The sequence below is a fragment of the Pantherophis guttatus genome, chromosome 7 (assembly GCF_059756535.1).
Source record: "Pantherophis guttatus breed Tessera chromosome 7, ASM5975653v1, whole genome shotgun sequence".
Classification (NCBI taxonomy): Eukaryota; Metazoa; Chordata; class Lepidosauria; order Squamata; family Colubridae; genus Pantherophis; species Pantherophis guttatus.
Window position 1 is genome coordinate 15,675,818 of NC_142069.1, and position 25,043 is coordinate 15,700,860.

At 38.3% G+C, this 25,043-nt stretch overlaps 1 protein-coding gene across 12 annotated transcripts in view; it reads right to left on the reverse strand.

The window, feature by feature from the left end:
- Positions 1-25,043, reverse strand: part of CACNA1C (calcium voltage-gated channel subunit alpha1 C) — a 625,236-nt gene that overhangs the window by 41,880 nt on the left and 558,313 nt on the right. For 6 of the 12 annotated variants that reach the window (XM_087873676.1, XM_060694462.2, XM_034403541.3 and 3 more), the window contains one exon: positions 20,941-21,024. In XM_087873676.1, the coding sequence (XP_087729802.1) occupies positions 20,941-21,024 (84 nt within the window). Of the gene's footprint in view, positions 1-20,940; positions 21,025-21,622; positions 21,707-25,043 lie in introns of all 12 variants that reach the window. The other 6 variants (XM_087873677.1, XM_060694461.2, XM_034403542.3 and 3 more) reach the window with 2 other exon arrangements.

The following is a 25,043-nucleotide window of genomic DNA, read 5'->3' on the forward strand; positions in this document are numbered from 1 at the left end:
TTTATGTCTCTATTATTCTCATGGAAGGCAGTACTTATATAGCGTTCCCTATATGAGATCGTTCTAATTGCAGAAAAGGACATAATACTTTTATGTCTCTATTATTCTCATGGAAGGCAGTACTTATATAGCGTTCCCTATATGGGTAGAGTAATTATAGTAATAATTAACTTACAGCCTGAGTTTTAAGTACTAAGTCAGATTTTATCTCATATGTTTGTGTAGAGTTTGAAATTATGATATTTTAACAACTACAATTTATTCCTTATTGCATAATGTTTCTTAAGCTGGGAATGGTTGTGAATTTTTAAGTATCTAAAATGGTATTACAGGTAGTCCTCGACTTACAACAGTTCATTTAATGACCGTTCAAAGTTACAATGGCACTGAAAAAAGCGATGTGACTATTTTTTACGCTTATGACCTTTGTAGCATCCCCATGGTCATGTGATTAAACTTCAGATGCTTGGCAACTGGTTTCATACTTGTCATCATACTTGTCATCATGTCATCACCTTTTGTGATCTTCTGATAAGCAGTCAATGGGGAAGCCAGATTCACTTAACAACCGTGTTACTCACTTACCAACTGCAGTGATTCACTTAACAACTGTGGCAACAAAGGTCGTAAAATGGGGCAAAACTCAACAAATGTCTCACTTAACAACAGAAATTTTGGGATCAGTTGTGGTCGTAAGCCAAGGACTACTTGTACTATCACATAAGAGGCACAGGAAAGCTTGGAAAAATTTCAAGAATTGCTGAATAATTAGAGAAAGAATATATCCTTAAGGAAGACTACAACATACTCTGAGCTCTAACTGACTAATTGTTCCTGAGAATGGGAAATTAATAGCAAATTATGCCAGAAAAAGAATCAAATTGACTTAGAAATATTAAGAATAAAACAGCTTCCATGCTTTATGTTTTCATCAGAAAAAAACAATAAATTGAAATTTGACAGTAGAGATATTGTGTAATAGTTCCAATATTAATGAGAGTGTATGTCACCAGCGCAATAGCTTTCATTAAAATGTTCTGTGTAAACAGAACATTTTACATAGTACAAGCTCTCTGGACTTACAGAGTAAATGGCTATTCATGAGAGTGAAACATAAGAATGCTATGGTTAAAACGAAAGACTTCCAGTAACACAAAAGGTAAATACCTTACTGATATTGTCCAAGAATATCATATCATATCATATCATATCATATCATATCATATCATATCATATACATTTTAAAGACTGTGCATGGGACATTCCATATATGTACACTAATAAAATATTTATGTTGTTATTAAACACAGCCTATATTGCCACAAATGCACATATTCTGCTATTAAAAGATTATAATCCATCTGGGCATATAGATATTGAATCATTACTAGTGATCAAAGTAACATATAGAATAAATACTGAATCCAGTTTATTACTTTCTCTTTCTATCCTGTGACTGGCATTAATGTTTTCAATTGATGGACAGTATTACACAGACCTAAGGTCTACCAAGCATCCATTTGCATATGTCGCCCCATACTTGGGCACAGTATGTGCGTTCCACAGAGATTCCTGGACCAGGATATTGACCAATCCTCACAGAGGAAATTAAAATTTTGATATCTAACAGTTATAACAGAATAACAATGTAGGAAGAGTCCTTTGAGGTCTTCTAGTCCAACCCTCTGCTCGAGCAGGATACTCAGCCCCCCGCGTCCCGTTTTGGCTGGCAGAGTACTACAGGAGGCCATCCCGTCTCCCCATTGGCCATCCCGTGGAGAACTACAATGTTGAGTGGCCCTCAAAGAAATTCAGTTTGACAACCCTGCCCCAGTGGTGAAATCTAAAATTTGTTACTACTGGTTCTGTGGGCGTGGCTTGGTGGTGGTGGGGTAATGTGATTGGGTGGGTGTGGCCATTTTTTTTTTTACTTTTAAAAGCATTTTTTCTACAACCTCTTCGGCGAAAAAAATGCTTTCAAAAGGCTCTGATGATCCCAGCTGAGTTGCCTGATCGGCAGAGACTTTTTTTCTTTTAAATGCCTCTGACGATCAGGCAACTCAGCTTGGATCGTCAGAGGCATTTAAAAGAAAAAAAGGTTTTTTTTTCTTTTAAAAGCCTTTGATGATCCCAGCTGAGCTGCATGATCATCAGAGGCTTTTTTTTTTTAACTTTTAAAAGCATTTTTTCGGCGGAAGAGGTTGTAGAAAAAATGCTTTTAAAAGTTAAAAAAAAAGCCTCTGATGATTGTGCGACTCAGCTGGGCATGGGAGGGGGGCAGGGATTTTTGCTACCGGTTCTCCGAACCACCTGCCTCCATCGCTACCGGATCGGGTGATCCAGTCCCAACCGGGAGCATTTCACCCCTGCCCTGTCCTATACCATTTGAGACAAATGGGTGTCCAATTTCTTCTTTAAAATCTCCAATTCATGTTCCTCCAATCCTTCTCTTCGATAGGTTAAACATACCTAGCATCCTTAACCATACAAAACAAAAGAAAAATTCACAAAAATAATGCATTTTTGTTTTGTTTTGTATGGTTGAGGGAGCTAGGTATGTCTAACCCATCGAAGAGGGAAATGAATTGGACATTTGATCTATATAATCCCATATTATTTAGGTGTGTTAATAATGTACGTATTTTAATACATCTCCACTAATTCAATATTAATTTATATTAATTTAAATTATAATTTGTTACCAAGTACGGTATGTAAAGAATGTTCTAGCATTTGCTATTTTTTGATGGCATATATTTAAAGACTATTTATCTTATAATTTCAAATTCTACATACTTATAAAATTCATAGTTTTTTCATTTGCTTATCAACTCAACTTCTTGGTAGAGTAGATTGATGTTATTATGATAGATTCACATTGATACATAGCAGAAAGTTATATTTTTAACTGAATTTAGATAGCTAAACGTGTTTTTAGTTTTTAGACTGTATTTATTACAATCTAAAAACTCATTAGACCCAATAAAGTGGAAATGAGATCGGATAGCTGAGTTCATAGTGATCTAAAGTGGTTTGAAACGTATCAGTTGGCAATGCTTTCTGATAAGTTGTGGTCCGGTTTGTAGCAAGGAGATGGTGTTTGGGTTTTGCTTTTTAAAGGCCTTTTCTAAAGTGGCATATTAAACCCTATGGCTGTGACAGGGTTAAACTGACCTGTCATACTAAATTCAAAATTTGAATTTTGACGGGAGTATTATTGGAGCTATAGTAAAAAGCTCACTTAAAGAAAAATAAGTATAAGGAACCAAAATAAACAGCAAGTATGGAAATGCTATTTTAGAAACTTGTATTGTGCTCAGTTCCAAATATTGTCTGATGCGTTAATTGCTCTGTTACAGAATTTGGTAGAAAAATACGTCAGATATTTCCTATGTGCTAAACTATCAAAACCAAGGGATGAGAGAACATTTTTTTCATTTTAAATTTCCATGTCATTCCAATTATTTGACTGACTGGAATAGGTTAAAAAAACAGATTAAAAGTTTTATCTTTTCAGATAGCACAAATTCAACTATGAGTACTTTTTTTAGCCATGAGCGATAACTATTAATTTACATTGCTTTAATAGAGGATTGAATGGATCCATGTCTGTTTATTATATTTATTTATAGTATAGCATTATATGTGTTCATGGCATCTGAAAAATCTCTAGCCCAAAGAGTCTGCATTGTAAGAACAGACATAAGGAAATAGCAAAAGAACAGAAGAGAAACAGGATAGCTAATGTGAAGAATATGCCATGTATATCAATTATGCTTAGAACTTTAGAGGATATTGAGTTGGTTGTTGTCTCAGAAAACTACAGGAAAAATGTGTTTGAGAAGCATATGGAGGAAGAAAGAGAAATGAGGGGTGTATTCTGGGAGCCAATTTCAATTCCAGAGGGAATGAAGAGAGAATGTTGTTATTTCAGGGTGCAAAGCCTTTGAATGATGATGGCAATACAGCTGAACTGATGAGGAACACACGTGAAACTATGATTTAGGAGCTGGGAAATGGTGGGGGAGGAGAGTGTAAGCTTTGGAAGATAAGATAAAAATAGTGGGTGGATGGATAAATCTGCAAATGGGTAGAAAAACAATGTACTCTAGGGGTTTAAGAGAGGTATCAAATGAATAGATCAACAAATGAATAATTTGGCAGAAGAATAATACTGAATCAGTGGGTATATATATCAAGATAATGAACAATTAAAGATATAATTACAATAATGAGCATAAGAGATGACCACAGATATTTGTAATTGGCAATTAAGGATAAAAATGGATCAAGCTATTGCTTGGAAAGATTAGGCTCCCCGCTCCTCCCAAATGCCTTTTATACACTTCATAATGTAAATGACTACTGTTAAAGCATTATGTTTGGGCATCATCGTATAGTTTATTAAAATCTAGAAATCTATAGTATGTGGTCTTGAATCAGCCCTCTATATACAAGTATCAAATTTTGGTCCCTAACAAGACCATATTGCCATCCTCATTAAAAGATGCATTCAAATCTATTTCAATCTATGCAAAGGTTATGTGATGCAATGAGTTTCAGTATGTAAGTATAACTAAGTATTTAAGAATATATAGTGTATACATTATATGCGATATGGGAGTCAGATTCTCGAAGTTCAACTGAATTATTTGTCTAGGACGGGTGTCAGCAACTTGTGGCTCTGGAGCCGCATGCAGCTCTTTGGGCCCTCTGCTGTGGCTCCCTGTTGGTTGATCCCACCACTGGCTGGCCCTGCCCCTCACCCTCCCCTCCCAGTCAATCCTTGTCAATTCTGAGAAGGTAAGGGCAATGGTGGGGGATGGAGAAGCGGCCAGGGCAGAGAGAGGGGGAGAGACAGACAGAGAGATACAGAGGGAGGGAGAGATGTCAAAAGGGTTTTGTGGTTCCCGGTGTTTTTTAACAACAGGTTCTCTGCCCTAATGACCGGCTGGGCAGGCATGGTTGGGTGGGGTGTCATGTGACTGGTGGAAGTGAGTGATGTCGAGTTGGCCACGCCCACCCAGGTCTTGCGGCTCCCGGTGTTTTCTTTTCTGTGGGAAACGGGTCCAAATGGCTCTTTGAGTATTTAAGGTGCAGACCCCTGGTTTAGGAGAAAACAGCATTGTATTAACTTTGGTCTTCCCTTAGGTGTGTATATGTATATGTGTATGTTTATACATTTCCAATAATTGATATTATGATGCATTTTCAAATTATTTTTCACTCACAGAAAATTAATTTCCTATGTTTTAGGATCAGGCAAGCCAGTAGTAAATAAGATTCATATGACTCCTAGTACAATCCTAAATATTCAAAAATAATTTCCACTGAATTCAGCGAGACTTACTTCAATCATATGTAGGGAATATGTACATTGCCCAGGGTCACATTTGAAATCCTACAAATATGACAAATAAATATTACATAGCAACTGCCAGAGGATCTTTTTCCGATATTTGCATGGTGTCCTCTGCAATCCAGCAGTTATGCATTAAAGATACCTTGAAAACATATACAGCAAGGACAATGCAAGTAAAAGACACGTATAAAGGGGATTTTGAGGTGATTTGATTTCGCAATGGAGGACAATGTGCCAGAAATCACAGACTGATAATGGATGTAGGAATGTAGCTTTAGATAGATTTTAGATTAATTTGTTCAGTATTCTAAATACAAACATACATATTTACTGCCTACCAAGACTAAACAGAAATAGTGATGAAAATTCTGAATTTTGAGTTTAAAATACAAATGACAATACAACAATAACATATTTTACATCTTTTTAAAGCATTAAAGTATGAAATTGTTTAATAATATCTAGATCATGTATCACTTCCAAATAGCAATGTCATGGATATTTTTACTCAAAAGTTAAGTGTCAGAATTGTGAAATATATTGAAATGAAGCCTAGGTGTACTGCTGCTACTTTCCAGTGAAATAGTTTTGCAATTTGGTAGCATACAACAGATATAATGAACCTGCGCTTATTTTTGAAAACATAGTTCAATAACTTTGAATGTCTTAGCATCTTCATAAATGAATGCTGCTTGTCAATTTTGATCATGTGATCATGAGGATACTGCAATGGTCTTAAGTGCACGGACTAGTTTTATATCACTTTTTTCAGTGCCATTGTAACATCAAACCATCACTAAATGAATGGTTTTAAGTTAAGGACTAACTGTATAATGTCATAGCTTAACAGATATGGCATATATCAAGAACATTTGGCTCTAGAGAAATTCAGGTATATAGTCTGTTACAGTGTCATCTTTTTATGTTAAGGACCTAGAAATAAAATGATAACATGCGAGCTACAGTTGATCTATCCCACAAAATTAAGTTGATTTATAATTGTAATGCTACATTTCATTGTAGAACATGTACAAATTCCATTCATTTTAATGGTAAGAATACTTTTTAAAGGCTGCAAATGAAACGCAAGCTCAACCAGTAAAATGAAATTGCTTTGAAATAGTCTTCTCTACCGTGACATCTTCCAGAAAAGTTGAAATTACAACCTGTTGACCATACTGGCTGGTAATTCTGGAAATGACACACCTCAGAGATCTGGAGAGTACCAGATAGGATGGAGCTCAATTTTTGATATATGCTACCAGGGAAAAATTGAATAGATTTTCCTCTTGTGTTTTCCCCACTCTACTTGTTAAAATGTAAAAAGTGAGAAATACATTTTGGAAAACTGGGTAGTTAGTATTTAAAATATTAAATATTATATTTAAGCTGTACGTTGGCTCATGAAGAAAAGTTAGTACATTTATACTTCATTTTACTACATCCTTCACAATTTTAAGTTATATTTTTATTGTAATACACTTTTGAGATTTTAGATCAGAAGCAGTGTGCAAATTTTTTTTTAAAAAAAATAAACGATTCTATTACTTTTTTAAACAGTTACTTATATATTTATGACTTTTGAAAAATAATCTTACACACTCAGAATAAATGTTTTTTCCATATAGGAAACATGAATTTCCTTAGATCAGCCTTTCACAATCTAAGGTCCTTCCAATTGTGTGAATGGGTTTGGATCCAATATTAGGTTCCACAAACATTACTAGAGCTACAAACATTCTTTCATGGAAAAAAAATAAGTTTAGCTTCCACACAATATGATAGAATTGGTGATTTCCATATATTATGCAAGAAGCATGTTTACATTTAGTAGCTTGTTTTGCATATTTGAATCAGTTTCTAATAGTATGACACTGCCTAAAGTCTCATTGCTGGATCATAGGAACATTGGCAGCGTTCATACATTTGTAAGATCTTATAGATGAGAAATGTTCAATTCTGCACTCAATGCCTTTGCTTGACTATTCTTTGTAGAATAATCTATCCGATACAAAACCAAACACAAATCATAATTATTCTCCCAAATAAATAACTCATTAAAACTCCAAAGCAACATCCAATTTGAACATGCACATAAACACAATACAGAGTTAGATATCAGAAATAACATAATTATTAAGGTGACAACACAGTGAGAAGAATAATATAAAACGCCAAAAGAAGCTGTGGGCTGCTCCTGTCCTTTGCTTCAGTGGTGGGTTTCAATTTTTTTTTACTACCGGTTCTGTGGATGTGGCTTGGTGGGCGTGGCATGGCTTGGTGGGCGTGGCTTGGTGGGCATGGCAGGGGAAGGATACTGTAAAATCTCCATTCCCTCCCCAATCCAGGGGAAGGTTACTGCAAAATCCCCATTTCTTCCCGATCAGCTGGGACTTGGGAGGCAGAGAATAGATGGGGGTGGGGCCAGTCAGAATTTCCGCTACCGGTTCTCTGAACTACTCAAAATTTCCGCTACCGGTTCTCCAGAACTGGTCAGAACCTGCTGAAACCCACCTCTGCTTTGCTTGCTATATATTGGAGGACTTTGCTCTTCTCACACCAGCTTTGCAAGAAGTATTTTTTAAAATAATGTTCTCGCGGAACAAAGTATTCACACATATGTAGAAAGCAAAGATTTCTTTCCAATATCAGTTCTACAGCAAAGGACTGGAAAAGTTAGAAGATAAAACAGGCTTCGACTCAACCCTTCCAAGACCGAGTGGCTGTGGCTGCCGGCGTCCCGGTATAGCCAGCTGACGCCATCGCTGGTTATTGGGGGCGAATCATTGGCCCCCACAGAGAGGGTCCGCAACTTGGGTGTCCTCCTGGATGCGCGGCTGTCCTTAGAAGGGCATATGACAGCCGTGGCCAGGAGGGCTTTTTGTCAGGTTCGCCTGATACGCCAGTTGCGTCCCTTTCTGGACCGGGACTCCCTACGCACGGTCACTCAAGCACTCGTCACTTCTCGTCTGGACTATTGTAACGCTCTCTACATGGGGCTCCCCTTGGGGTGCACCCGGAGGCTCCAACTGGTGCAGAATGCGGCTGCGCGGGGGATTATGGGAGCGACGGGGCGCTCCCATGTGACTCCTCTCCTGCGCGAGCTGCATTGGCTTCCGGTGGACTTCCGGGTGCGCTTCAAGGTGTTGGTGATTACCTTTAAAGCGCTCCATGGCTTAGGGCCAGGGTACTTACGGGACCGCCTTCTGCCACCAATAGCCTCCCACCGGCCGGTTCGCTCCCACAGAGAGGGTCTCCTCAGGGTGCCGTCGGCCAGACAATGCCGGCTGACGACCCCCAGGAGGAGAGCCTTCTCTGTGGTGGCACCTACCCTATGGAACAATCTACCCCCAGAGATACGAGTGATTTCCGACCTCCGGATTTTTCGTCGGGCCCTAAAAACTCATTTTTTTCAACTAGCTGGTCTGTCCTGATTTTAGGGTTAGTTTTAAAATTTTTAAAATTTTAATATTTATTTTAATTGACAAATTTTAAATTATGAGCCAAATTTATAAATTATCTTAATCTTATTTTAATTGTGATGTTTGTTATAGATGTTTTTTATCCGGCTGTTCACCGCCCTGAGTCCGAAAGGAGAAGGGCGGTATAGAAATGCGAATAAATAAATAAATAAATAAATAAATAAAAATACAGAGCACCAGAGAGATGAGCAGACAGAACAACATAGATAAGTGCAGAATCTGGAAAAAAAGGCCAAGGGTTAGATGCATGCCGTCCTTCCACCAATCTTTGTTGCATTGTAAGAGTGGGGCTGTTTTAGGCCACAATCCTCAGGCCACCTACTGGGGACTAGTAAGAGAAGCTCCAAGACAGCCAACTGAACCAATCAGTTGACTATACTAATTACTGCCATATTTCAAACCAGCCTACATTAAATATCAATGTCATTTCAATCTTAAAAGCCATTTTTAGGGAAACACACCCCATTGATTTCTGTAGAAATTACAGATACAAATTAAATTGGTTTGTAGCCAGAATCTCACCCAGGTTTCCCAAAATCATTGAGATTTTGATGCAAAGAGCTCTACCTCTTGTCCCCAGCTGACCTGTAGCCTTAGTATCAAGTTTCCAGGTTGAACCCATAGCTCTCTGCTTTCAGAAACTCTTGACTGTTGCTGACAGGCATTTGGCCTGACTTGAATGACAAAGGCAAGGTTGTCATAAAAAAATAGGAATGGAGAAAGGGAGGGAAGAAAGATGTACAGTACCATTGGGAATGAATGGAAAAAGGAATTTCCAAGGATATTAGCATTTGTGTTGATATTTCTGGATTTATAATATATAGATAGAGCACTTATTTGCCAGGAGAATGAACTGGGAATCTACTTTCCACAAGTATTTGGGGGTTCAACTTTTGTTATGGTTAAAATTGACCAAGTGTGCTGGGACTGAGTGAGGTTGTATTGTAATATCATCACTTGGGCACAAGATTTCCCATTCCTGTCCTAACCTGAAATAAACCAGTACCAAATGAGGAAAAAGATAGGGTTTGACAAAATGTTTTTAACAATTGTATTTGCTTCTGACAAAAATAGGATTGCCAACATGATCGCCAATGTCCAATGATGGATATGGCACAAGAAGAAGACGAATTTGCTTCTGACTTTAGAATCATTTCAGAAACCTCCCAAAACTATTGGTAATATACCTCTCAATTTTTTCTAGGGACACATTTAAATGCTACTCGGAATATTTATAAAACTGCCTCTTCTAGGCTTGTAGCAATAATTGGCTTCGTACTATCATTATAGGAATATACCTGCAGCTGTACCAATGACACTGTCTTCTCCATGGACGTGAGTTCTCAGGGATGACACCAATCAGAACACAATGTATGGGGAAGATATTGAATTTCTGAACTGGCAGCAAATCACAGCCACCAAATCTGCTGATGCTTTTTTGACAGTATATCAAGAAATTTGTTTTCCCCAGGAATAGGTATTTTTAATAGCTTCAGTAAAGCATTAATAGGCTTATTAGAAACCAAAGTAGGAATAGATATTCCTAAATATTTAGGGGACATCCTCATATCTCTCTCGTTTCCTTATAATCATTTCTGTACAGTCATTCCATTAAACCTAAGGATAAACTTCGTTCACACTGTAAGTGGCTAGGATCAGGCCCTAAAAATAATCCTCTAAATACATTATTGAAACTTAGGATCAGAAATAACACATTGTATATCTTCTATTATTCTTTTCAGCATACAAGCTCACTTACTGCATGCAAACACTTGAAGCTAAGACACAGCTGGCATCAAATTAAGACTGATATGCTCAAAGTCTGACATCCTTCTTAAATGCAATCATACATATATCTAAAATATATTATTCAACCGAAGGATAGTTACACAGATGCATTCACAAACCTTGCTAGCCATGCAGGAGTAGATAAACTTTACTTGCCTTTCACAGAATATCCATACTTTTGCAAATACAAGGACATATAAACTCAGCACATATAAGCAGTGCTTTCATATGTGCCTGATGGAGAATATCTGCCTTATTCAATTAAGATAAGGGCACCTTTTCACAGGTTCTTTTTTTAAACTGTACTCAATTAGACTGACTCAGTCTCAAAAGCCAGAAACCTGACCCAGGACAGGTAATTTTCTTTATATCTCCCTATACCAGTTGAGGAAATGTTTATGTCAGCCCTGTAGGCCATCTTTTCTTTTGGATCTTCAGCGATGCCACACTTAGTGCTGTGGGAAACTGGGAGGGAGGTTTGCATGGAATTGGTAGAAGTATTTAGTCATAACAACATTCTTTTCTCTGAGAGTCAAGGACGTTCAGCCTGCACCTGCAGTGGCATGACTGGGAGGCATCTCCAGTTGGGATGGTGGATTGATTGGCCCATGTAATGGACATGTGGCTGCAGGGGAAGGGATGTCTACTTTCCTTTGGGTGGGGAAAACCTGGGAGCTTTCAGAGTTAGGTTTTCCCAGATGTGCCAATATGACATCTCTAATAAAATGGAACTTTGAGAAACTGCCTGCTTCGGAGTCTTCATTGGTTGGGGGCGTTACTTGGAAGCCTGACATTAACCCGAATCTTCTTAAAAAAAACCCTCAACCCAGCTCCCCAATTAGCAGGGTGCTGTCCGGGGTCCTGAGCCCCGACTGTCGACCTGATCACCGGGCGGTATAAAGACTCAGGGAAGATGGAAGAGAAGATGGCAACTACAGAGGGAGCCACCGGGACTGGATTGGAGGTCCTCCTCGAGACCCTTTACTCCCCTTCAGAGGCTGTGGTGGCTGCAGCAGAGTCCACCGAGGCTGAGCGCTGACGGGGTGCCTGGCCCAAAGAGCTGGTGCCTTGGTAGGTCTCTCAGCCAGATCCTTCCATATGGGGCGAAGCTGCGGGAGCTGGCGATCGGGGCGACGCTTCAGGAACCTCGGATGGGGACGAGCAGAGCGGAGCATGTCCAGGAGTTCGAATGGAGCAGCGCAACCTCTTGAGCCCAGCAATTCCCGGGAGTGGGGTCTCCCACCACCGATATGGAGCAGTCGCTAGCAGGTCTCCCGGAGCGGTTCGACCAACTCAACATGGGCAGCATCGCACAACCTCCCCCCACTGTCCAACATGGGTTCTGGCTCAACCCATGTTCACCTTCCCGGGTCCAGGGGCCACAATTGCCCAGAGTGGAGTGTCATCTTCATTCCACTCAGCGCAAAGTGGATTGTGCCTCAGCCTCCCCTGTTGGGCCTGGTCTACTGGGATGACAGCTCCTGCAGGAGCTGGTGCAGCACCGCAGCAAGGCCCGCTAGGGCATTCCAGCCCGGGTCTGCAGGAAGAACCGTGTTGCATCTGTCAGAACCTTCACATCAACACCCCCCCTTGCCAACCAGTCCTAAGATTGCCTCCTGCTGACCAAATCCCCCCTGGCTGGGCCTTTTACCCCGGTCAGGAAGTACCAGTGGATGCCAGCTCTGGCCCCACCACCGGCACCGCAACCTGTCCAGCCAGCAACTCCTCCCCCACGGTTCAGAGCAACGTTCGTCAGATCCCCAGGGAAGCTGGCCTATTTCCTCAATTGGATTTGTCCCACATTGACTGTTATGGGGACCAATACCAAACCTATCAAGATATAGTGTCAGCCATTGCTGATAGCATGAATGAGGGGGACACAGCAGATTGGATAGCCCAACTACAGGATGAAGGTGCCCCAGAGATAGAGGATGCTGACAAGTTTGTGCAACTGTTCTGGGCCCGATTTGAAGACATGGCCCATAGGCAAGAGGCTGAAGCCCAAATCAAAGCCCTGAAGCAAGTGGGCCGACCACCAAAAAAATTTGTCTGGGATTTCCAGAGGATGTCCCGAAAACTGAGAGACTGGCCTGAATGCCTCCTCATCTACCACTTCATGAGAGGCCAGGATCTCAGGCAAGCTTGTGGCATCAGGGGAGTTCCAGACTGTATACAGGACTGGTACAATATAGCCATGGCAATGGACTTAGAGATCCACCCACATCGCAAGCCTACCCAGGAGAAACCAGCCAAGAGGACCCTGGGTCACTGAACCCCTGCAAAGCTGGCCAAAGTGCCTCAGTCAGCACCATCGTGGACAATCAAGTGCTTCCAATGCGGCCAGCATGAGCATAGAGCATCTGAGTACCTGGCCCCCGTCCCAGTCCCTCAACTCCAGACCCCATCGGCATCCCGGGGAAGGAGGACCCCAAGGAAGCCACCAGAAAAGGAGAGAATCGCCTAACAAGCAATTCCTCTCCCCCCAGTCTGGAGTGAGGAAACTCCTGCTTTGGAGATCCCTCCGGGCTCTGCCAGTGGAAGCAGCAGCGAAGAAGACCCGATGGTAAGTGAAGCCATACTCCCCTTCACAGTCAAGACCCGGATAATAGGGCCAGAAACTGGGGTCTAGGAGGATGTAGAAGCCATCATAGACACCGGTTGCACCAGGTGACTGATCAGTCTCCCCATTGTCCAACAACTAGGAATAAGCACGAAGCCCCTAGTGCATCCCATATGCTTTGAGCAAGTCGATGGGACGCTAATAGGTGGAGCCCCAGCCACTTTAGTCACGGAGCTCATTAGACTGGAAATGGGGTGCTACAGGGAGCTTATCTGATTCGTAGTAGCCCCCAAATGACTGAATCAATTATACTAGGGCTTGCTTGGCTAGACAAATTTGGCCCAACCATCACGTGGGAAGATGGTTACTGGAAACTGAGAATAGGCATTGGTCCACTGCCACCAATCCCGCCAGACAATTGTCAACAAGCAACAACCTCTGGCAACCCCAGCTGGCTAGAAAATACTGCAGCGGCTACAGACGGACTCCCTGGATGCCCCCAGGTGTCCAAGGAGTATTGGAATTTGACAGACACCTTTAGCGAACAAGACTGCAACTTCCTCCCTCCCCACTGCCTGATAGACTGTGATTGAATTCGTGCTGGGAGCTAAGTTGCCAAAGCCAAGGATGTACTGCATGACCCCAAAAGAGATGGCCAAATTGAGAAAATACATCAATGCCAATTAGGCCAGGGGTTTCATTCAGCCCACAAAATCCAAAGTGGCAGCCCACGTGCTGTTCAAAGAGAAAAAAGACCGGGGACGAGGCTTTGCGTTGATTTCCATGAAATTAACGCCATGTGCGTGGAGAACACCTTCCCGTAATGAAGGACTTGCTAAGCCACCTAGCAAAAGGTAAGGTGTTCTCTAAACTAGACCTAAGAGAAGCCTACTATTGAATATGAATTAGAGAGGAAGATGAATGGAAGACTCCCTCCGAGCAGCTTCCAATTTAAGGTCATGCCCCCACAGTCTTCATGAGGCTAATTAACAAAGTGCTGCATTAGCACTTGAGTGTATAACCAGGCAGACATATAACCCCTTAATTAAACAATAATCAATAAGATGCAAGAAAATAAAATGAAATCAAAGGCTAAAAAAATCAAGAGTATCTAAACATTAGGAATCTAAGCATGTGAATTTGTGCGCCTTTTTTGAGAAATAACATCAGAACCTATTTCCAAGTAAAGTTGTGTAGGTTGGATTTAAATTTTGTATTCAGGGCTATGAGAGGAAAGTAACAACCTTGTAAACATCTTAACTTAGTAGAAACAACCATGGCTTCTTGGCTAAAATTTGGTTTCCAACTGTTGCAAAAGGTAAACTGAAAAGAGACATAATAGATTGCTAGTAGATTGTTACCCTACACTCAGAGACCTACACCAGGGGTGTCAAACTCGATTTCATTGAGGGCCACAACAGGGTTGTGTTTGACCTTTTGGGGGGGGAACTGGGGGGGCATGGCCAGGGTGGGTGTGGCCAGCTCGATGTTACTCGTGTCGGGGGCACCTTTGGTGGCCCGAGCGCTCTGCCAGTTAAAATGGGCTTCCGAGTTCAGTTTCTGGCTGTGATGGCCTCCTGCAACCCTATGCAAGTGAAAATGGAGCTTGGGAGGGCCGCACACAGCCCTCGTGAGCACCATTTTCAGCTGCGACGATCTCCTGCAAGCCTCTGCCAAGGAAAATGGAGCTTGGGAGGGCTGCATGCAGCCCTCCCGAGCTCCATTTTCCCTGGCAGAGGCACCACAGACCGGTCCTTCACTGTTTCCAGGGCAGCCCCACAGGCCAAATCTAAGCACCCTGTGGGCCGAAGCTGGCCCCCAGGTCTTGAATTTGATACCCCTGACCTATACCTTTAAAAAGTGGCACACAACTAATATTGGATTTGTTTTTGTGGCAATCCAGTGATTTCAGTGGAAATTTGTGACAATACAGTTCATTTGAAATGAATGTAGCTAAAGAGTAGTTTCATGTGTTCATAGTTTATATTCATGAACTAAACATGCACATGCAGTACATGCAGATCCACTCTAATGCAAGAGAATTACATGCCAAGCATGTTAGGCATCTAGACAATTACAAATGCATCCACATAAAAGCTCAATTATACTTTTAAGGCTTGTGCACACATTGTCTACCCAAAGTGGATGTCATCTGCCCTGTGGAAACTAGTTTTCCCAATGAAGTCTCACTTACCTCTAGTGAATTAGCTCTAGCTCATCTTAGAGCTAGCGTGCTGCTCCCTAAAGGTAAGCAAAGCAGTTTAACAAGGAGTAAATTTAATGTGTGCACAAGCCCTAAGGGATACACCTGCATTCAGATATACAAACAGGTGACTGTTAAATGATTTAGACTATTTGAAATATCCTCCAAAGTGAAACAGATAAAAAGGAAGTAAACAGATAAAGAAATATGCACATTGACTTATTTCACATACACAGACACACAAAATTAGATTCTAGCCCTATTGAATTATGATAAAATATATTTGCAGAACCATTCCTATATACCAGTGATGGCTAACCTTTTTGCCATTGTGTATCAAAAGTGAGGGGAGCGCGGGGGTCACGCACGTGCATGCCCACACCCATAATTCTATGCAACCCGCACGTGATGGCACAGTGGGCCTGGTAGACCAGTTTTTCACTCTCCCCAGAGCCTTTCTAGGAGCCTGGGGAGGGCGAAAACGGCCTTCCCCACCACCCCCCTAGAGACCCTCTGGAGGCTGGAAATGGCCTGTTTGCCGACTGGTGGGCACAGGAAGCTCGAAAATCAGTTGGGGGGAGCTGAGCTCGCATGCCCACTGATATGGCTCCGCGTGCCACCTGTGGCACGCATGCCATAGGTTCGCCATCACGGCTATATACCAATACTGTACATGATCTGTTCTATAGTCTAATTATACTACAGAAAGAAATCTCAGCACGTCACAAATACAGATCATCAAGTGGTTTTTTTTTTTTAATTACTAGGAAATTCCTTGTTTCATAAAGAAAAATTCCGGGGTTTCCCAAATCTTTTCTAGACTTCTTTTTCCCAATGTTAATTTTATAATGCTTATTTTTTTTTACCCAAAGCAGCAGCATGCCACAGACTGATTAATTTATATTTGTTCTTTTTTTCAGTTTTGCAAGTTTATACTTTTGTACTGTATTCAGTTTAATCCAAATTCAAAAAAATCAGGATAAACATTCATATTGAAATCCATAGTGAAAGGTGTAATTTCACATAATAAGAATCTAAAAGACTATTTTTTAAAAAATTATTCCTTCTGTGTGTATTTTAACCTAAAATACACAAATGAATTTTGACCTTGTGTTGCATAATTAATTAATTAATTATGCAATTAATTAGGTAATTAATTAATTAATACTAATTCATAGTTTTATCTGGAGAAAGATGTGCAGTGCAGCTGTTGTAGGGTAACAAAAGTGCATGTCTTCCAAGAATACTTTGTAAGAAATGTTTCCAAAAAGCATTGCTCCAGATGCAACTCTGAATGGAGCACTAAGGGCTTCATTAGCACGCCTTGCCAATCCAACAATGGATTGTGTGTGTGTGTGTGTGTGTGTGTGTGTGTGTGTGTGTGTGTTGGGATGGGGGTGGGCAAATATTCTTCCAGTTACTAAAAATGGAGATTATAGCACTGGAAAATTTTTCACAGTGGATGTATATACAGGAGAAAAATGATCCAGATTGCATGCCATAACAGCTAGAAATTATAGTCCAATAGTTAAGAGGGCAAAAGGTTGGGGAAGGCTGGTATATAAAAGGTATTTCTGAATTACATAGAATTATTTTTTTTAAAAAAAGTTAACTGAATACTCTCAGGAATTGACTTATCATTTCTAAGGAAGAACAGAGCATGTTTGTTTTAGAAGCCACTTTCTACCACTTTCTAGTATTGGAAAATTGTTATCTATTGCATGTGTTTCCCATTTTTCTATCATAGAGGTCCTAAGATTCTCACATCCAGATCTTGATTTTTTATCTGTTTTTTTGGAACTTTGAGCTATGGACAATTCTGTTCTGTTCATTTGTTTCCTAATTAGCAGTCTCAGCAAAACCTTTCTGCTCGATCACTTGGTAGCAAACAGCCAATAATGTACAGTAATTCCTTGTCACAAGTTTTTATAACTTTTGTGTTTTTGATCTGCCATGTTTCAAAGGACTTATAAACTGCACTGATATACTTTAGTTTAGAGTTCATGTTGAAGGTTCTGAAAGGTATAATTACTTATCTTTACATGTTTTGTTCATTTTTGTTTTACATTTTTGAAGCTGATTGGGAAATCAGAAAGTTGTATACAGACTGGAATCTGGAGCAGATGGGAAGCTACGTTCCTTCATTTTCATATTTTTATACTCTAAGAATTGAGTATAGTTTTGCACATATGGCAAAAATAAGAAATGGCTATGGCTAGATCTCCATATATAATTTGAGATGAGATTAATAATTTAAGCTTTATGATGAATTGAAAACTAACTGTAGGTTTATTCCTTTTTTTCTGAACATGCTTTCTAGTATTTCAGGATAGCTTTCAGATAGTCATAAAAAATCCCTTTTTATACTCCCCCTCAAAGCTCTGCTTTTAGCTTACTCAAATTTGCTGTAGTTTTTGTGATTTTCCTACAGCAATATTTCTTAAAATGCATTAGAAGGAACATCAGTGTTTCCTGAATAACTCCAAATCCAAAATAAGTATTTTATGGAGTTTGGATCCATTCAATTTTACTAGTCATAAAAGTTCTCTGTTCATGAATAAAGAAGAAAAATTGGCAGATTCCTTCTCAGTCATCACACTGAAGCTATTTGCTAATAACTTAAGACTAATAACTTAAAAATAAGTTATTAAGAATATAAGCTTTAAGTTAAAAGACTCTGACAATTATTATCCTGCAATATATATTTGAAATATCATTTTTGGTATTTAAATATTCCAAAACCAAATATTGAAATAGGCTGAAGGTTACACTATTTTTAAGACGTTTTTTCGCTCTATCACTTGAGGTAATATATCGTGATATATAAACTCATATATCCCATTAAGATTTGTAATTGATGTATTAAACGTAAGGGAATTTTAAAAAAGAAATATGAACACATATTTATTTATTCCCTGTTTTTTTAAAGATAAAATATCAAAGATGCATCTTTTTCAAAATTGTTAAAAAGTTCTAAGAAATATTTTCTTCCATTATGAAATTTAGTTTTGACTGAAAAACACTTGAATACATTCACACACATGCACATATATATATATACACATTCATGTGTGCACATACATACACTGATTATGTACATCTGACTTTTTTACCCTTGCCTTCTGATTTTCTGGTGATTAAATGCCTTTTCAATAAAATTGTCTCTGCATGGCAAAATCCGTGCAGATGAGACTTCACAGTGTTCCTATCTAATGCATCCATCACCTTTCATGACAAAGTAATTAATGCCAAGAAAGGCTCATTTTATACAAACCTGTTACTTTTGCAATAATTTTTAGAGATCCGTTACAGACTAATTTAGTTAGTTAGTACAGGCTATATAGGCTATCATATGCTATCTGATTTTGGAATCAAGTAAAAAACTAATATCGTGTAGTCTATTCAGAAATGTTCCTTTTCTTCTTCCCTCCACCCACCATTCCAGTTTGTGCAGAGCAAGCCAGCATACAGGCACGCAAGACAGGCTCACAAACCATAAGCAAAGCAAAACTTTCATGGTAGGAACGACAAAGGAATGATGCAATTGGTAAGTGAAGAGGGAAAGTTTTCAATTTGTTCTGCAAAAAACAATGCCTATTTGTTGGGTGGCTGCCACAGAGCAGGATTTTTTTGAAGGTACAAATTGATATACAGGGCCATCCAGTTTCTTATTCTATAGGAATATGTGCAATATGACTTCAAACATTTCAGAACAAACTCCATCTTTAATTGATTGCAAATTATCAGTGCATCAGATATGCAAAAAAGTTAGAAGGAATTCAAAATGAATAGCTTAATAAGAAATGTTAGAATTAAAGCAAAGATTAAAAGAGAAACTTCAAACATGCCAGGTAATAAAAAGACATATGCAAAAATTTTAGGGTCTGTATAGTAGAAGGGTATTCTTTAGAGGTGAAGTGGAATCAATATTAATGTCATCTGCACTTCAACACTATTTGGTACTGGGAAGAAAAACAGCCCTAGTCAACTTTTTTGTTCTATAAATAACTGTTTAACTTAATCAATCTCTGCTGTTCCATATTTAATTAACCTTAATTAAATGTATTAGTGTACTGTATTAATATTTAGAAAATATACTCAATACTCCTAGAGATCCATAAACCCTCTTCCCTCATGTTTTTGAGAAATTCTTAAAAGGCAGTTTTATTTTAGTGGGACTTCAATCCTAGTTAGGATTATTGGTGTATAAATCGAGGCCATTTATTTTTTGTTTCAATACTAGTATTGTTAAAAGCATTGCTTCTTTTAAAAATACCCTGTTTCCCCCAAAATAAGACATCCCCTGATAATAAGCCCAATTGTGCTTTTGAGCGCATAGCAATAAGGCCAAGCGCTTATTTCAGGGTTCAAAAAAATATAACACAGGATCTTATTTTCGGGGAAAAACAGTAATTTATTTGATTCCTATGATTGCTTATTTATATTATAACCTGTAACTTGCCCATAGTCTGTTGTTTTGGTTGGGCTATAAAAACCTGCACAATCAATCAATCACATTTCACATATTTTCCTGCTAAATAATGTGGCTGTCCTATGGAGATTGGAACGTATGTATGATTAATCTAATTTATCTGATTTTAGGTCCAAATTAGAATTTTATCTGGAATGGGAATTAGCTCAGTAAAATTTACTGAATATTCTGAAATTGTAAATAATATTGGGGTGGTGTTATAATTAAATAACGGATTTTGCCAAACATAATTCCCTCAGCTTATGATAATGAATGATATTTCTTTTCATCACTATAGCTACAGCTGGTCAAGATCTCTGTAGATGCCCACACTGAAGCAATGCCAAATAGTGAACAAATCACATAGATAACGTTCACAATGCCAAAATATTCTCTGAGCCAGAATTTAGCTGGTACTAATGATTTTTTTAAAAAATTAGAGTAATTCCTCCTCTCATGAAGTTTTTTTCCATAAATAATTGAGAGACAAATAATATAATTTCATTTAGTGTGTAATAGTTTTATTATAGAATGTTAGCTTAGTTGTTAAGTCTTGTGGATTCAAGATTGAAGAAAAGAATTTGGAAAAATAAAGATCTTTGCAATTGTTTTTCCATATCTGGTTCCAACTATTCCACCTCGAAAGAGTTGCCCTATAATTCTTTGTGAAGTGGCAAGTACTTCATTGCCCTAGGAAATTTAACATAGTTTTGGAAAATCAGTCTTGACTAATTTCTACAACTTCCCAGGACAGAAACTTGCTTATTGTGCATTCACTCCACAAACTTTTCATAGATTTTTTTTTTCTACTATACAGTTTTTATTCATGCCAGGCTGATTATGAGGGAAAGAAAATGATGCAACAGTCAGAAAATCTTCAAAATTGTTCTAAAACATAAAGAAACAAGCATAAACAAAAACAGAAGAAAATAAGCAATCCTTAAAAAAAAACTTTAAATAAAAAGGGAGGGAGAAAGAAGGGAAGAGAGTAAAAAAAGGAGAGATTAAAAAACCCAGAAAAGACAAATGAATATTAAGAGCAGGCACATTCATGGACAGACGCCAGCTACTTACGGTCACCTCGGTGATTGCTATATCAACAATGCTACCCACAACAATCAAGGCGTCAAATGTATTCCATGCATCACAGAAATAGTGCTGCATGTGTCAGGGAAACCAAAAAGAAAAAAAAAGAAAAAAAAAGAAAGAAAAAAGAAGAGAAAGAAGAAAACAAACAGGAGAGAGAAGGAAAAAGGGTATAAAAAACCCCAAAGAAAAATCAAAACAAACAAACAAACAAATAAATAAATAAAGCATGAAAGAGGGAGAGAAGAGAAAAAATAAGGAAAGAAAGAGGTTATGTGGGCATAGTAAAAACTCTCTTACCACTCTACAGTACTGGTTGCTCATACCTCTGTAACATGATGGAGGGTATCAATAAAAAGCCTGGTTAGTTAGAACTTTACACTCAAACATGTCTGGTTTGGTTTGGTTTCATCTTTTGGGGAGGGGAAAAAAGCACACATACCCCAATCTCTGTGCGCCTTCACCAGCCACCAGTTGTGACCAGTGAAAAGAAAGGAGGTCTTCAACCCTCCTCCTTTTTTCCCCTCCCCGGGAGAAGGACAACGGCAAGGTCAATAAAAGCATGACTAGAGGGAAGAAAACATAAACCAGAAAAAAAGAGAAGATAACAAGTAAAGAAGAAGAGAAGGAGGATTTGGTGGCATCCTAAGGAGAGTAAAGTTATACTCACATTAGTTTCACTGAGAATGACGTCTATAATGCTGCCAATTACGATGAGGAAGTCAAAAATATTCCAAGGATCACTAAAGTAACCCTACATAAGGGAGGGGCAGGCAGGATGGGGATTAAAAAGGAATGTTAGACAGACAGAAACAGTTCAGAATTGGCATTAGAATCACTGCCCTGATAATGCCAGGGGCTGTAGAAGAGCAGCTAGGATCAGGTGTCTCCATATAAGCATACAAGTTGGCATTACTCAAACATGTAATCCCATTGAAAGCAAAGGGATCAAGTGTTTGTGTAAGGACTACCTGTGTGTATGCAAATTGGGGTTAGATTAATTCTGACTAATGTGAAGGAGTCCTTCCTTTACTATTTTATATTTTCTTTTGGTCTTTTTATGTTTTATACCACTGATTTGTGGGTGGTTCATTAGAGAGTAGCACTAATAGGAAACAAATTGTTCCCACAGCTGAATTCTAAAAGGTTGTCTAGAGCCTAAAACAGAGCATTCTTTATATTCTGAGGATAATAACCCCATAATGGCCATTGGTTGCATTGTGCTCAGAGTAAATTAAAGTATAACTGACATAAATCAGCTGTCTTTGGAATATCCTGCAGACAGAGGAGGATTGAGTAGAAAAAAAACTTTCTTGATTATGAAAAAGTGGATCTTTACCAACAGCTTACATGGCTTTAAGGCCTACTGAATTCAAGTTTCTCCTTTTGTACAGACAGCTGTCATCTTTCATCCATATACTATCATATTTATTTAATTTATCCATTACTGTAGCATTAGATCCACTTTAATATTAAAAATGAATTTGTGTAAGGTAGGGTTTAAACTAAAGATTGATATCTTATAAATTCCTGAGGTGGAATTTACTCTGTTTTTAAATTAAAAACGTGGGTAAATTTCTAAGTATTTCAGACATTTTTGCAAGATTGCAAAACTTCTTTTTCACACATTTATATTCTAAAATCATCTTCCCACTTTTATTTTATCCTATTAAATAGTGCATATGCTGGTTTTTGGTTGTTTACTATTTTGTGCTAATCTGATTTCCCTGTTTCTCCAGCTGAGATCAGTTTTCAAAGAAACCAAACACAAGTGGCACAGGAGATGTTGTTCTTAGTACAGGAAACTACAGGTCGTGGGTGAAATGTGAGCCTGAATTCCCAGGATTTTTTAGAGAAAAAAAAGGGGGGGTGGGGAGGGAAATGGGAAAAGCAATTAGTTCCAACACTGGTGGAAAAACCAGATTTAGAAATGTTAAGAGGAAAGCAGTTAGAATTCACAGCTAGGCCAGATTTTGAATCAAGATTGGGTAGTTAGATTGCAATCCAACTAAACATCCCTGGATTGAAAATCTTTCTGATTTTTACTCCTCAACAGTTGGAGGAACTGTTAAGAGTGTTTTGTGGGGAGAAAGTAAAAGAGAGGGTGAAATTAGAAAGAAGTAAAATGCATTTTTGAAACATACATAAGGAAAATTTCCAGGTAAACTTTGAAACATCATGGGCTAGTTTGAATTCAGCATTTTAATTATGGAGGAATAATTTTCTATTTATTATCCCATTAAAACAGGACTGAGTGCATTGGGAATGGAAGAAAGCATCAGTAGAAGATACATCATTCAATATTCTGCCTATAAATTTAGAGGTAAATGTTAAAATTAGTGTCGATGATCGCCAGCATCTCTAGGAACTAGATCAACCTGGAATAAATATGGAATTAGACATTTACATCAAAGAAAAAAAAATGAAGATTAAAAGGCACAGAGATTTTGAGTAATAACATAATACAAACATTCAATGCATACAAGATCTTCATGTCCTCTTTACCAACAGATGAAAGTTTTGAAAACTCAACCAAACCTGTTTCAATGAAATCAAGAGTAGGTAGCCACATTTTTGGACACTAAACCATGAACAGAATGTATACTAGCATATTTCAAATGATTCTTAAGGGCCAAATTAGATGTGATTTAAAATAAAAGTCTTGTTCTATTTTAAAATCAAATATCCATTGCAGTGTCAAGAATCCAGATTGAGATTAGAACAGTTAATTCTCTTCCCCTATTCATGTTATTTAAGTAAAAAGCTCCCATTGTGAATAGTAGAGTCAATGCACATATAATTTCAGCTGGGACTAGAGAGATATGAAGGTTTAACTACCACTTCCCTCATGTCTTTGCCTCAATCTGCATTCCCTACTCCTTCTCTCTCAGTTCTAGCTATTTGAAATTAGCAATATCCATGACAGATCTATCTAGTTTATCTCTCAAAGCTATCTATACCAACTGTAATTTTTTTTTGGTATGCAGTTTTGAAATATTTCATAATTTTACAAACTGTACCCAGTAAAACACAAAATAGTCTACTGTGGCTACAATTGTTATTGTGTACATTTTGGTAACGTTTTCATGACAAATACTAAATTATTTATTATATGCTATCTTTACTTCTGCCCCAAAACAAAACTTGAAATTAATACTTCCACATGTGCACCAGTGTAACCAATAAACCACAATATTCCTCATAGGAATAAACTTTACTAGCCTTAAGCAAGTCTAATTAATTTATTGATATACTGGTTTTTAGGAAATTAGACACTGCTAGGAAAAATATTTGTATATTTATCAAGCTATTGATGTTGGATCAGGGTTATCATACAGTGATTGGCAAGAAAAAAGTCACTGTTGTACAAAATATAAACTATTTATATTTAGATAAAGGAAGAAGGATTTTAAAAATAGCTTTAGTATGGTGTGAGAGAGTGAGTCTATTCCCACTGAATATCTCAGAATTTATGGCCAACCACATTATGCCTTTTAATCTTCTGAGTTCTTGGCTGTTGGCTAGGGAGATAAGCTTTGTTTGCCTCCAGTCATTATTAGGGTATTATTTTACAAAACAAAGCTTCATAATAAAAAAAAGAGGATAACTAAAAGCTAACCAATTTCAGAATAAAGCAGATCTTGTGATTTCAAGGGGATTTGCCAGATTTTCTAGCTTTACCAATTAAGATTACCAACAGTATTTTGGCTTGGTCGTTTAGTGAAGTAAACACATGAGGTTTTAAATGAATCCATTACAGTAAAGTTCTGCTCCATTAAAATATAGGCCTAAAACTCAGGAAAGAACAAGATTCATTTTGTAGAACTTAAGCTATTTTCTCAAACCAGCATCTCTTATGCAAGAGGTTATCTATCACAGAACTACAGTATTCTGTGTTTATATAGGAATAACCAAATAATAGTTTAGTGTTGTAAAGCTTCCTGTCTTTTAGTTTCAGCTTTTTTTTTTTTACTACACACCATTGTGTAGTTTGAGAGACATCATTAAACATGAACAAGCTGAAATAATAATAAAAATATTCTAATTTGATTGAAAGTAGGAACATTTAGGAATAGGATCAGGCAAACTTT